General features: G+C 42.3%; 1 protein-coding gene across 1 annotated transcript in view; it reads right to left on the bottom strand.

The window, feature by feature from the left end:
* LOC138853370 (ionotropic receptor 21a-like) overlaps positions 1-15,798 on the bottom strand; it is a 106,542-nt gene that overhangs the window by 58,792 nt on the left and 31,952 nt on the right. The window contains 1 exon segment of the mRNA XM_070089617.1: positions 118-269. Within this exon segment, the coding sequence (XP_069945718.1) occupies positions 118-269 (152 nt within the window).

Raw genomic sequence — 15,798 nt, 5'->3', positions numbered from 1 at the left:
CTTTCGGTTGCGAGTCAAAGCAGTGCCACCTTCCCTTGTCCCAAGAAATAATTTTATTTGTTTTTATATTTGTAAAATCCTTATTAATACTAGATGTTACTTTCTAGTAAGACTTGCCTCAGAGTGGTAAGGTGAAGTATAGTCCATGATCTTCAGACGTACGATAGAGACATACAGGTCCACAACACCGATATCCACCTCGTTCCTAGCCAGTATTCCCAAAAAACCGGAATATGTCCCGTTTTTTCCATCACCGCCCCAAAACTCTCCTGGAGCAAGAAATATATATATTATTGATCAATCCCACTCGTTCGTGGGCACAATAATATCCATGTGTATATATATATATATATATATATATATATGTATATATATATATGTATATATATATATATATATATATATATCTATATATATATATATATATATATATATATATATATATATATATATATATATATATAGAGAGATATATATATATATATATATTGAGAGAGAGAGAGAGAGAGAGAGAGAGAGAGAGAGAGAGAGAGAGAGAGAGAGAGAGAGAGAGAGAGAGAGAGAGAGAGAGAGAGAGAGAGAGAGAGAGAGAGAGAGAGAGAGAGAGAGAGAGAGAGAGAGAGAGAGAGAGAGAAAGAGAGGTATGAGAAGACTAATGCTCAGGCGGATTGTAAGAAGGCTGTCTAGACTCTTCCTAGAAGACATTTCACATAGTATATTGCACTGGAGGTGGTCCATATATATATATATATATATATATATATATATATATATATATATATATATATATATATATATATATATATATATATATATATATATATATATATATATATATATATATATATATATATATATATATATATATATATATATATATATATATATATATAGAAAGGAGAAGTTCCAAACGCTTTCGTGACTACTCACATTATCAAGGAACAATGAAAGTAAAGCATCAAAGGAAGGTATATAAAGGGATAGCCCACACCTCACTATCAGATCCCACAACAACGAAACACCTGACGCGAGACAGCAGTCCCGCCGGCCGAACTAGACAGGTCTTAATACAACCCACCAACAAACTATTCTACCCAAGAAATAAGAAATTTAAAAAATTATTATTTGTCCAATGTATTATTAAATTATTCCCAAATTCTATTAATTATAAATGCATCTAATTTATATAAACCAAATGAAATATTCATATTATTGTCAAAACTGCTTTTTATGAAACAAGATTCAATTATATTCCTGTCGACCATGGACTTGCTTGATACTACTTTCTCAACTTTTTGAAAATCAATTGGATGTTTAAAATCTCTTACATGAATAATAGAGCATTAGAATCTTGTCCAGTTCTAATGCTACATTTATGTTGTTTTAATCTTAGTTCGAGATTTTTACCAGTTTGACCATAATAAACTTTATCGCAAATTTTACAAGGAATCTTATAGACACATCCATCAGGATTTTGGGGGGAATTCTTTATCAAAAGTTTTTTTTACTGTATCACGATTTTTGAATACAACTTTAATATTAAAAGTCTTAAGAAGAGAAAGCATATCAACCAAGTTTTCATGGTAAGGGAGAACCAACATATTTTTAGTTGAATAAGGCTGGTTGTCCCTTTTTGGATTGTAAAAAGTATTTCTAGCAACTTTAAAAGATTTATCAGTTACATTTCTTGAGTATTTCAAATCATTACCTATTTCATAAATTTTGGATATTTCATCATCTATGAACTCTGGACTACAAATCGTAAAGCTCTCAAAAACATTGATGAGAAAACAGACAGTTTAACTCTATCTAGATGGGAAGAATAATAGTGGACATAGGAACAGTTATTTGTAGGTTTTCTGTAAATTTTAAATTTGAATTCATTATTACCCATAATAATTAAAACATCTAGAAAAGGCAATGAGTTATTTTCTTCAAATTCAACAGTAAAATTTATAGAATGGGCTAAGCTATTTAATTTGACAAGGAAATGGTGTATATCTACATTTTTGGGCATAAGACACAAAATATCATCAACATATCTGAACCATTTAGCTCTATTAGGGAGGATTGTGTTAAGCAGCCTTGTTTCAAAAAATTCCATGTATAGGTTACTATGAACAGGTGAAAGAGGATTTCCCATTGCCATACCAAACTTCTGAGTGTAAAACTTATCATTAAATACAAATTTTGCATCAACAATGCAAAGTTTAATAAGTTTAATGATAGTAGAAACTGGCAATGGTAAATCATAATTAACGAGTTCTTCAGATAAGAAACTTAATAAATCATCAACAGGAACTTTCGTAAACAAGGAAGTAACATCAAAACTAACCATGTTAAAATCATTTAAGTCAGTCAAGGAGCTTAATTTATCAACTAAATCTATGTTGTTTTTAACATTAAAGTTAGAAATTTTGCCAACAATAGGGCTCAAAATATCAACAAGCGATAGACTCGGCAGGAGATGCAACATACCCTCAGTGAAAAGCAGGGGCAACGAGTACGCTAAGAGACAACACAGTATGTGTCAGGGGCCCAAGATTGTTCAAATGCCTTCCAGTGTACATATGGGGGATTACCAATAGACCCCTGGCTGTCTTCAAGAAAGCGCTGGATAGGCACCTAAAGTCAGTACTTGAACCAACCGGGCTGTGGTTCGTACGTAGGTTTGCGTGCGGCCAGCAGTAACAGCCTGGTTGATCAGACCCTGATCCACCGATAGGCCTGGTCACAGACAGGACAACGGAAGCGTTGACCCCTGACACTCTCTCCAGCTATCCCTCTTGAGTTTACCTGGTAAACCAACCAATCAACTTGGTATATATTCTCATGAGTATATCTCTATCTCTTGATATATAGTATACACTGAGAGCAGCAGCCTACACTGACACCTCAAATGAGAATGATAATGGATAACTTCCAGATAGCAAAGCAGTTTACACACTTTGTCTAATGTTTGATCATGTTTCCATGAGAACTGATTACCATGTTCATTTGGTGAGGCATATATTTTTTCCATATTTTTTTTTATCTCGTGAGTCAAGCGCTGCAATGATGTGTTTCTGCTATGCACTTTGCTGTCATTTCATTCCCTACAATTTTCGATGGGATTTATGTCAGGGTTGTCCGCTGACCACTGGATTACATTGATACTGTTCTCTTGCAATAATTTCCTGACTAGTTTCAAAATGTTGCACGGGGCACTCTCACTGTCTTGCATATAATATATGGTGTGTGTGGTGCCATATATCTTGGGAAATGTCGGGAAATGTTCCAAAAATGCATTAACTGCATGTACACACTCCACACAGTAATGGAGAAGCTGGAGGTGCTGTCCTGGGAGACAGTAATGGTGAAGCGGGAGGTGCTGTCCTGGGAGACAGTAATGGTGAAGCTGGAGGTGCTGTCCTGGGAGACAGTAATGGTGAAGCGGGAGGTGCTGTCCTGGGAGACAGTAATGGTGAAGCTGGAGGTGCTGTCCTGGGAGACAGTAATGGTGAAGCTGGAGGTGCTGTCCTGGGAGACAGAAATGGTGAAGCTGGAGATTTTGTCCAGGTAGTCGGGAATTTTACGCAGGAAGGAATACATATAAATGACCTCATAGGGGACAGGAGCCGTAGTGGGGAAACAAGTGTAGTCAAAGATAAGATAAAAGCAATATTGCAAACTAGAAATACCGCAGGAAATAGCAAACAAGAGGACTCCACTAGCAATAGTGAGAATATATTACCAAAAACAACTGGTGGGAGCTCCATTGTTGGTGCTAGGGAGGATAGGAATAAGACAGGGAAACATGCACCAACAGGGAATACAGTCACAGAAACCCAAGGCAAACGGAAACCAAGCCTGTGCACATACTATGCACTTGGTATCTGCAGACATGGGAAATCTGGAAAAACAGACGGGACGTGCAACTATGATCACCCTAGAAAATGCCGTGCCCATATGACAACAGGAAAATGCAAACTCCCTTCCTGTAAGATTTTTCACCCTGAAATGTGTACCTCTTCAGTACAGGAAAGACTGTGCTATAACTTAAATTGCCAGGCACACCATCTAAAGGGGACAAAAAGATACAAAACATCCAGGCCATGGGAAAACCTGGGTAGCCACAACCACTCAAGAGGGAGAGGTTTTTTAGTGGCAGGAAGGAAAAAAACTGGCAGGAAATGGCAGAAATCGTACACCAAATCCAGTCATTCCTGGAGTGGAACCACAGTCAATGGCCTCCTCTCCAAACCAACAGATACAGATACTAATGCCGGAAAAAATATCCCCCCCCCCAGTACCAACAATACCACCAGTCAGATGACATTCTTCTTTGCAAATATACAGGGTCTAAAGCCAGCAACAAACAACAAAATACCTTTCATCCGTGGACTGCTTGCAGAGGCAAAGGCAATGTTCGCGGCTTTCACTGAGACCCACATAAAGGATCACTTGGACAACGAAATATGGATCCCAGGTTACAACCTATACAGATGTGACAGAGTGAACAGGCAAAAGGGGGGGGGGTTGGCCTGTACATTGCAGAGTCACTTGTTTGAACAGAACTGCTTAATGCCTCAAATTATGTAGTGGAAATTTTAGCAGTAAAGGTCGAGAACCAAAACCTAGTCATTGTGGTAGTCTATAAGCCTCCAGATGCAACATCCCAGCAATTCCAGGAACAGCTGTTAAAAATTGACCACTGTCTGGAAAATCTTCCAGCTCCTGCACCCAACATCTTGCTCCTGGGGGATTTCAACTTAAGGCACCTAAAATGGAGGAATATAGCAAATAATATTGTTGCAGTAATATCACCAGGAGGCACCTCTGATGAAAACTCACACTCACACGAGCTTTTAAATCTCTGCACAAAATTCAATTTAAACCAGCAAATAATAGAGCCTACTAGACTGGAGAATACACTAGACCTCATCTTCACTAACAATGATGATCTGATAAGAAATGTCACCATATCAAAAACAATATACTCAGATCACAACATAATTGAGGTTCAGACATGTATGCGTGGAGCCCCAGACCGACATAATGAGACTAGTCACGAGGGAGCATTCACCAAATTCAATTTAATAACAAAAACATAAAGTGGGACCAAGTAAATCAAGTCCTAACCGATATAAGCTGGGAAGATATACTAAGCAACACAGACCCCAACTTATGCCTGGAACAGATTAACTTCCTCTAAGAAAAAGGAGGAGTAGATGTAAAATAGAAAGAGACAGGCGCTCCCTTTACAGGAGACGGAAAAGAATAACAGAGCGGCTAAAAGAGGTCAATATATCTGAAATGCGTAGGGAGACACTGGTCAGAGAAATAGCAAGCATCGAACTTAAGCTAAAGGAATCTTATAGGAGTCAGGAATCGCGGGAAGAACTAAAAGCCATAAATGAAATCGAAAGAAACCCAAAGTATTTCTTCTCCTACGCCAAATCAAAGTCGAGAACAACGTCCAGTATTGGGCCCCTACTTAAACAAGATGGGTCCTACACAGATGACAGCAAGGAAATGAGTGAGCTACTCAAGTCCCAATATGACTCAGTTTTTAGCAAGCCGCTAACCAGACTGAGAGTCGAAGATCAAAATGAATTTTTTATGAGAGAGCCACAGAATTTGGTTAACACAAGCCTATCCGATGTTATCCTGACGCCAAATGACTTCGAACAGGCGATAAATGACATGCCCATGCACTCTGCCCCAGGGCCAGACTCATGGAACTCCGTGTTCATCAAGAACTGCAAGAAGCCCCTATCACGAGCCTTTTCCATCCTATGGAGAGGGAGCATGGACATGGGGGTCGTCCCACAGTTACTAAAAACAACAGACATAGCCCCACTCCACAAAGGGGGCAGTAAAGCAACAGCAAAGAACTACAGACCGATAGCACTAACATCCCATATCATAAAAATCTTTGAAAGGGTCCTAAGAAGCAAGATCACCACCCATCTAGAAACCCATCAGTTACACAACCCAGGGCAACATGGGTTTAAAACAGGTCGCTCCTGTCTGTCTCAACTATTGGATCACTACGACAAGGTCCTAGATGCACTAGAAGACAAAAAGAATGCAGATGTAATATATACAGACTTTGCAAAAGCCTTCGACAAGTGTGACCATGGCGTAATAGAGCACAAAATGCGTGCTAAAGGAATAACAGGAAAAGTCGGTCGATGTATCTATAATTTCCTCACTAACAGGATACAGAGAGTAGTCGTCAATAGAGTAAAGTCCGAGGGAGCTACGGTGAAAAGCTCTGTTCCACAAGGCACAGTACTCGCTCCCATCTTGTTCCTCATCCTCATATCCGACATAGACAAGGATGTCCGCCACAGCACCGTGTCTTTTTTTGCAGATGACACCCGAATCTGCATGACAGTGTCCTCCATTGCAGACACTGCAAGGCTCCAGGCGGACATCAACCAAATCTTTCAGTGGGCTGCAGAAAACAATATGAAGTTCAACGATGAGAAATTTCAATTACTCAGATATGGTAAACACGAGGAAATTAAATCTTCATCAGAGTACAAAACAAATTCTGGCCACAAAATAGAGCGAAACACCAACGTCAAAGACCTGGGAGTGATTATGTCGGAGGATCTCACCTTCAAGGACCATAACATTGTATCAATCGCATCTGCTAGAAAAATGACAGGATGGATAATGAGATCCTTCAAAACTAGGGAGGCCAAGCCCATGATGACACTCTTCAGGTCACTTGTTCTATCTAGGCTGGAATATTGCTGCACACTAATAGCACCTTTCAAGGCAGGTGAAATTGCTGACCTAGAAAATGTACAGAGAACCTTCACGGCGTGCATAACGGAGATAAAACACCTCAATTACTGGGAGCGCTTGAGGTTCCTAAACATGTATTCGCTGGAACGCAGGCGGGAGAGATACATGATTATATACACCTGGAAAATCCTAGAGGGACTAGTACCGAACTTGCACATGAAAATCACTCACTACGAAAGCAAAAGACTTGTCAGACGATGCAACATTCCCCCAATGAAAAGCAGGGGTGTCACTAGCACGTTAAGAGACCATACAATAAGGGTCAGGGGCCCGAGACTGTTCAACTGCCTCCCAGCATACATAAGGGGGATTACCAATAGACCCCTGGCAGTCTTCAAGCTGGCACTGGACAAGCACCTAAAGTCGGTTCCTGACCAGCCGGGCTGTGGCTCGTACGTTGGTTTGCGTGCAGCCAGCAGTAACAGCCTGGTTGATCAGGCTCTGATCCACCAGGAGGCCTGGTCACAGACCGGGCCGCGGGGGCGTTGACCCCCGGAGCTCTCTCCAGGTAAACACAAGACGTTGTTTACATGCGACCCGACGTCATTAGCGGGGTATGTATGTACTTAAACGGGTGAATATATCAGTATATACAAATTTAGAGTTTATTTTAATCTTGTTATAGGGATTATAGCATCCTGGAATGGCCTTAACAACCTTCATGTAGTCAATATGCTCGTAATATACTACACCAACCAACAAACTTGTTACCTTGTATACACAGAGCATCCTTCAGATAGGTACCAGTATACACAGAGCATCCATCAGTCTGGTACCAGTACACACAGAACATCTTTCAGTCAGGTACCAGTATACATAGAGCATCCACCAGAGAGGTACCAGTACACAGAGAACATCCTTCAGTCAGGTACCAGTATACACAGAGCATCCTCCAGACAGGTACCAGTACACACAGAACATCCTTCAGACAGATACCAGTATACACAGAGCGTCCTTCAGACACGTACAAGCACACACAGAACATCCTTCAGTCAGGTATGAGAATACACAGAGCATACCAAACCATATCCCCGGCCGGGATTGAACCCGCGGTCATAGAGTCTCAAAACTCCAGCCCGTCGCGTTAGCCACTAGACCAGCTAGCCACAGTAAGATTCATCCAACTAGGTATATTTCTACACCATAGAAAGGTTAGCACAGGCACCTCTGTGACCACAAATGCAAGTTTTTACAGACGAATCTCCAGCTAGCGTGGCCGTGACGAACTCTAGCTCAAGTCCCTTCACTGCCGTCAACATGACTCAAGAAATCGTAATGACACGATTGCAAACAAACCATACCCCCGGCCGGGATTGAACCCGCGGTCATAGAGTCTCAAAACTCCAGTCAGTCATGTTGACGGCAGTGAAGGGACTTGAGCTAGAGTTCGTCACGGCCACGATAGCTGGAGATTCGTCTGTAAAAACTTGCATTAGTGGTCACAGAGGTGCCTGTGCTAACCTTTCTATGGTGTAGAAATATACCTAGTTGGATGAATCTTATTGTGGCTAGCTGGTCTAGTGGCTAACGCGACGGGCTGGAGTTTTGGGACTCTATGACCGCGGGTTCAATCCCGGCCGGGAGTATGGTTTGTTTGCAATCGTGTCATTACGATTTCTTGAGTCATACACAGAGCATCCTTCAGACAGGTACCAGTATACATAGAGCATCCTTCAGACAGGTACCAGTATACACAGAACATCATTCAGACACGTACCAGTATATACAGAGGATTCTTCAGACAGGTACGAGAAAACACAGAACATCCTTCAGACAGGTACCAGTATACACAGAGCATCCTTCAGGGGGCTGTATCCCAATTTTCCGCGTGCTGTCAAGAATTATCGAAAAATTATGGAAGTTGAGTTATTCATACCGAAAAATAGCTTAACTCTTTGGCAACACAATGGTACTAGAATGAATGTTCTACGACGTTTCTACAAGAAATTATAGCCTTTTATATCAGGTATGGTGACGGCGACGTGGGTAGCGAGTCTGCTCACAGCCCATGTATTTTTTGGAATATATTCCTTGTTTTTATCTCTTTTTCTTGCATTATTCTTTCTAATATAATAACTGACTATTTGGCATCATAAAACAGTAGGCGGAGTTTATCCGTAGACTTTGAGCCTACCAGGCCTACCGCCGCTCCCGAGAGTGCCAGGAAAATTACTTCATTATTACGCTTATATCAGCTTATATATCAACTCTACGGCTTATTTATCTATCAGAATTGATCTAATATGATATAATAAACACTATATATAACATACAAACATGTTATATACTCTAGACTGAATAAAATAAGCCATATTATGGCGAGAGACCATCGGGAATATTTCGATATAAATGAGTTACTCCTCTCCATGTCGTCTTTGAGTAAGAGAAAACGCTGTTTTGAAGAGGATAACTGCACTAGAACACCAGTTTACTAAGAAATGCACCCAAACAAACGCGATTTTCGAGATTTTTTTTTTTTTGAGACGGGGGGCCGGTCGGCGCTCCCGGCCGATATCTCGGAAGTAACTTATTCACTTTACGGTACCTACTGTGCCTTTATTATTTAATTAAATGTAATAATATTCACAGAAATTGTAGAATAAGGATTTCTCTAATTAACAATTATTCATTTTTGGAAATATTATAAATACTTTGGGAGTTATGTGGGAGTAAATGGCAGACTTTTTGCAACATTCCAAGAACTTACAAACCTTATTTTTTGTGAAATAAAGATACGTTATTTAGAGGAAAGGTAACAATTATAAATTCGTATAAGCATTGTTCTCTCGGCACCAAGTGTCCAAACAACCTTACGTCGTCCCATATAGGCCTACCACCGTACTAAAGGGCATTTTCAGTAAATCAGTCTTTTCTCAGTTGTTGTTTGAGGTATATTTTTGATAAATATTTTTTACAAAGAGTGAAAAGACTTTGTCTTGTGCACCCAAACTGGAGGAAATCGGAAGGTAAACAAAAGTGCTACATTTTTTTGCTATACAGCTCCCTTCAGACAGGTACGAGAATACACAGAGCATCCTTCAGACAGGTACGAGAATACACAGAGCATCCTTCAGACAGGTACGAGAATACACAGAGCATCCTTCAGACAGGTACGAGAATACACAGAGCATCCTTCAGACAGGTACGAGAATACACAGAGCATCCTTCAGACAGGTACGAGAATACACAGAGCATCCTTCAGACAGGTACGAGAATACACAGAGCATCCTTCAGACAGGTACGAGAATACACAGAGCATCCTTCAGACAGGTACGAGAATACACAGAGCATCCTTCAGACAGGTACGAGAATACACAGAGCATCCTTCAGACAGGTACGAGAATACACAGAGCATCCTTCAGACAGGTACGAGAATACACAGAGCATCCTTCAGACAGGTACGAGAATACACAGAGCATCCTTCAGACAGGTACGAGAATACACAGAGCATCCTTCAGACAGGTACGAGAATACACAGAGCATCCTTCAGACAGGTACGAGAATACACAGAGCATCCTTCAGACAGGTACGAGAATACACAGAGCATCCTTCAGACAGGTACGAGAATACACAGAGCATCCTTCAGACAGGTACGAGAATACACAGAGCATCCTTCAGACAGGTACGAGAATACACAGAGCATCCTTCAGACAGGTACGAGAATACACAGAGCATCCTTCAGACCGGTACGAGAATACACAGAGCATCCTTCAGACAGGTACGAGAATACACAGAGCATCCTTCAGACAGGTACGAGAATACACAGAGCATCCTTCAGACAGGTACGAGAATACACAGAGCATCCTTCAGACAGGTACGAGAATACACAGAGCATCTTCAGACAGGTGCGAGAATACACAGAGCATCCTTCAGACAGGTGCGAGAATACACAGAGCATCCTTCAGACAGGTACGAGAATACACAGAGCATCCTTCAGACAGGTACGAGAATACACAGAGCATCCTTCAGACAGGTACGAGAATACAGAGATCATCCTTCAGACAGGTACGAGAATACACAGAGCATCCTTCAGACAGGTACGAGAATACACAGAGCATCCTTCAGACAGGTACCAGTATACACAGAGCACCCTTCAGACAGGTACCAGTATACACAGAGCATCCTTCAGATAGGTACCAGTATACACAGAGCATTCTTCAGACAGGTACCAGTATACATAGAGCATCCTTCAGACAAGTACCAGAATACACAGAGCATCCTTCAGACAGGTACAAGTATACACAGAGCATCCTTCAGACAGGTACCAGTATACACAGAGCATCCTTCAGACAGGTATCAGTATACACACAGCATCCTTCAAACAGGTACCAGTATACACAGAGCATCCTTCAGACAAGTACCAGTAAACATAGAGCATCCTTCAGACAGGTACCAGTATACACAGAGCCTCCTTCAGACAGGTACCAGTATACACAGAGCCTCCTTCAAACAGGTACCAGTATACACAGAGTATCCTTCAGACAGGTACCAGTATACACAGAGCCTCCTTCAGACAGGTACCAGTATACACAGAGCCTCCTTCAAACAGGTACCAGTATACACAGAGTATCCTTCAAACAGGTACCAGTATACACAGAGTATCCTTCAGACAGGTACCAGTATACACAGAGCCTCCTTCAGACAGGTACCAGTATACACAGAGCCTCCTTCAAACAGGTACCAGTATACACAGAGTATCCTTCAAAAAGGTACCAGTATACACAGAGCCTCCTTCAGACAGGTACCAGTATACACAGAGCCTCCTTCAAACAGGTACCAGTATACACAGAGCCTCCTTCAGACAGGTACCAGTATACACAGAGCATCCTTCAGACAGGTATCAGTATACACAGAGACTCCTTCAAACAGGTACCAGTATACACAGAGCATCCTTCAGACAAGTACCAGTAAACATAGAGCATCCTTCAGACAGGTACCAGTATACACAGAGCCTCCTTCAGACAGGTACCAGTATACACAGAGTATCCTTCAGACAGGTACCAGTATACACAGAGTATCCTTCAGACAGGTACCAGTATACACAGAGTATCCTTCAGACAGGTACCAGTATACACAGAGTATCCTTCAGACAGGTACCAGTATACACAGAGTATCCTTCAGACAGGTACCAGTATACACAGAGTATCCTTCAGACAGGTACCAGTATACACAGAGTATCCTTCATACAGGTACCAGTATACACAGAGTATCCTTCAGACAGGTACCAGTATACACAGAGTTTCCTTCAGATAGGTACCACAATACAAAGAACATCCTTCAGACAGGTACCACAATACAAAGAACATCCTTCAGACAGGTACCAGTATACACAGAGCATCCTTCAGACAGGTACCAGTATATACAGAGCATCCTTCAGACAGGTACCAGTATACACAGAGTATCCTTCAGACAGGTACCAGTATACACAGAGTTTCCTTCAGATAGGTACCACAATACAAAGAACATCCTTCTGACAGGTACCAGTATATACAGAGCATCCTTCAGACAGGTACCAGTATACACAGAGTTTCCTTCAGATAGGTACCACAATACAAAGAACATCCCTCAGACAGGTACCAGTATACGCAGAGCATCCTTCAGACAGGTACCAGTATACACAGAGCATCCTTCAGACAGGTACCAGTATACACAGAGCATCCTTCAGACAGGTACCAGTATACACAGAGCATCCTTCAGACAGGTACCAGTATACACAGAGCATCCTTCAGACAGGTACCAGTATACACAGAGCATCCTTCAGACAGGTACCAGTATACACAGAACATCCTTCAGTCAGGTACCAGTATGCCCAGAGCATCCTTCAGACAGGTACCAGTATACACAGAGTTTCCTTCAGATAGGTACCAGAATACAAAGAACATCCTTCAGACAGCTACCAGTATACACAGAGCATCCTTCAGACAGGTACCAGTATACACAGAGCATCCTTCAGTCAGGTACCAGTATGCCCAGAGCATCCTTCAGACAGGTACCAGTATACACAGAGCATCCTTCAGACAGGACCAGTATACTCAGAGCATCCTTCAGACAGGTACCAGTATACGCAGAGCATCCTTCAGACAGGTACCAGTATACACGGAGCATCCTTCAGACGGGTACCAGTATACACAGAGCATCCTTCAGACAGGTACCAGTATACACAGAGCATCCTTCAGACAGGTACGAGAATACACAGAGCATCCTTCAGACAGGTACGAGAATACACAGAGCATCCTTCAGACAGGTACGAGAATACACAGAGCATCCTTCAGACAGGTACGAGAATACACAGAGCATCCTTCAGACTGGTACGAGAATACACAGAGCATCCTTCAGACAGGTACGAGAATACACAGAGCATCCTTCAGACAGGTACGAGAATACACAGAGCATCCTTCAGACAGGTACGAGAATACACAGAGCATCCTTCAGACAGGTGCGAGAATACACAGAGCATCCTTCAGACAGGTACGAGAATACACAGAGCATCCTTCAGACAGGTACGAGAATACACAGAGCATCCTTCAGACAGGTACGAGAATACAGAGATCATCCTTCAGACAGGTACGAGAATACACAGAGCATCCTTGAGACAGGTACGAGAATACACAGAGCATCCTTCAGACAGGTACCAGTGTACACAGAGCACCCTTCAGACAGGTACCAGTATACACAGAGCATCCTTCAGATAGGTACCAGTATACACAGAGCATTCTTCAGACAGGTACCAGTATACATAGAGCATCCTTCAGACAAGTACCAGAATACACAGAGCATCCTTCAGACAGGTACAAGTATACACAGAGCATCCTTCAGACAGGTACCAGTATACACAGAGCATCCTTCAGACAGGTATCAGTATACACACAGCATCCTTCAAACAGGTACCAGTATACACAGAGCATCCTTCAGACAAGTACCAGTAAACATAGAGCATCCTTCAGACAGGTACCAGTATACACAGAGTATCCTTCAGACAGGTACCAGTATACACAGAGTATCCTTCAGACAGGTACCAGTATACACAGAGCATCCTTCAGACAAGTACCAGTAAACATAGAGCATCCTTCAGACAGGTACCAGTATACACAGCGCCTCCTTCAGACAGGTACCAGTATACACAGAGTATCCTTCAGACAGGAACCAGTATACACAGAGTTTCCTTCAGATAGGTACCAGAATACAAAGAACATCCTTCAGACAGGTACCAGTATACACAGAGCATCCTTCAGACAGGTACCAGTATACGCAGAGCATCCTTCAGACGGGTTCTAGAATACACAGAACATCGTTCAGACAGGTACCAGTATACACAGAGCATCCTTCAGACAGGTACCAGTATACACAGAGCATCCTTCAGACAGGTACCAGTATACACAGAGTATCCTTCAGACAGGTACCATTATACACAGAGTTTCCTTCAGATAGGTACCAGAATACAAAGAACATCCTTCAGACAGGTACCAGTATAAACAGATCATCCTTCAGACAGGTACCAGTATACACGGAGCATCCTTCAGACAGGTACCAGTATACACAGAGCATCCTTCAGACAGGTACCAGTATACACAGAGCATCCTTCAGACAGGTACCAGTATACACAGAGCATCCTTCAGTCAGGTACCAGTATGCCCAGAGCATCCTTCAGACAGGTACCAGTATACACAGAGTTTCCTTCAGATAGGTACCAGAATACAAAGAACATCCTTCAGACAGGTACCAGTATACACAGAGCATCCTTCAGACAGGTACCAGTATACACAGAGCATCCTTCAGACAGGTACCAGTATACACAGAGCATCCTTCAGACAGGTACCAGTATACACAGAGCATCCTTCAGATAGGTACCAGAATACAAAGAACATCCTTCAGACAGGTACCAGTATACACAGAGCATCCTTCAGACAGGTACCAGTATACACAGAGCATCCTTCAGACAGGTACCAGTATACACAGAGCATCCTTCAGACAGGTACCAGTATTCACAGAGCATCCTTCAGTCAGGTACCAGTATGCCCAGAGCATCCTTCAGACAGGTACCAGTATACACAGAGCATCCTTCAGACAGGACCAGTATACTCAGAGCATCCTTCAGACAGGTACCAGTATACGCAGAGCATCCTTCAGACGGGTTCTAGAATACACAGAACATCGTTCAGACAGGTACCAGTATACACAGAGCATCCTTCAGACAGGTACCAGTATACACAGAGCATCCTTCAGACAGGTACCAGTATACACAGAGTATCCTTCAGACAGGTACCATTATACACAGAGTTTCCTTCAGATAGGTACCAGAATACAAAGAACATCCTTCAGACAGGTACCAGTATAAACAGATCATCCTTCAGACAGGTACCAGTATACACGGAGCATCCTTCAGACAGGTACCAGTATACACAGAGCATCCTTCAGACAGGTACCAGTATACACAGAGCATCCTTCAGACAGGTACCAGTATACACAGAGCATCCTTCAGTCAGGTACCAGTATGCCCAGAGCATCCTTCAGACAGGTACCAGTATACACAGAGTTTCCTTCAGATAGGTACCAGAATACAAAGAACATCCTTCAGACAGGTACCAGTATACACAGAGCATCCTTCAGACAGGTACCAGTATACACAGAGCATCCTTCAGACAGGTACCAGTATACACAGAGCATCCTTCAGACAGGTACCAGTATACACAGAGCATCCTTCAGATAGGTACCAGAATACAAAGAACATCCTTCAGACAGGTACCAGTATACACAGAGCATCCTTCAGACAGGTACCAGTATACACAGAGCATCCTTCAGACAGGTACCAGTATACACAGAGCATCCTTCAGACAGGTACCAGTATACACAGAGCATCCTTCAGTCAGGTACCAGTATGCCCAGAGCATCCTTCAGACAGGTACCAGTATACACAGAGCATCCTTCAGACAGGACCAGTATACTCAGAGCATCCTTCAGACAGGTACCAGTATACGCAGAGCATCCTTCAGACAGGTA

The sequence above is a fragment of the Cherax quadricarinatus genome, chromosome 2 (assembly GCF_038502225.1).
Source record: "Cherax quadricarinatus isolate ZL_2023a chromosome 2, ASM3850222v1, whole genome shotgun sequence".
NCBI lineage: Eukaryota > Metazoa > Arthropoda > Malacostraca > Decapoda > Parastacidae > Cherax > Cherax quadricarinatus.
This window is presented reverse-complemented; position numbering and strand designations above follow the sequence as displayed.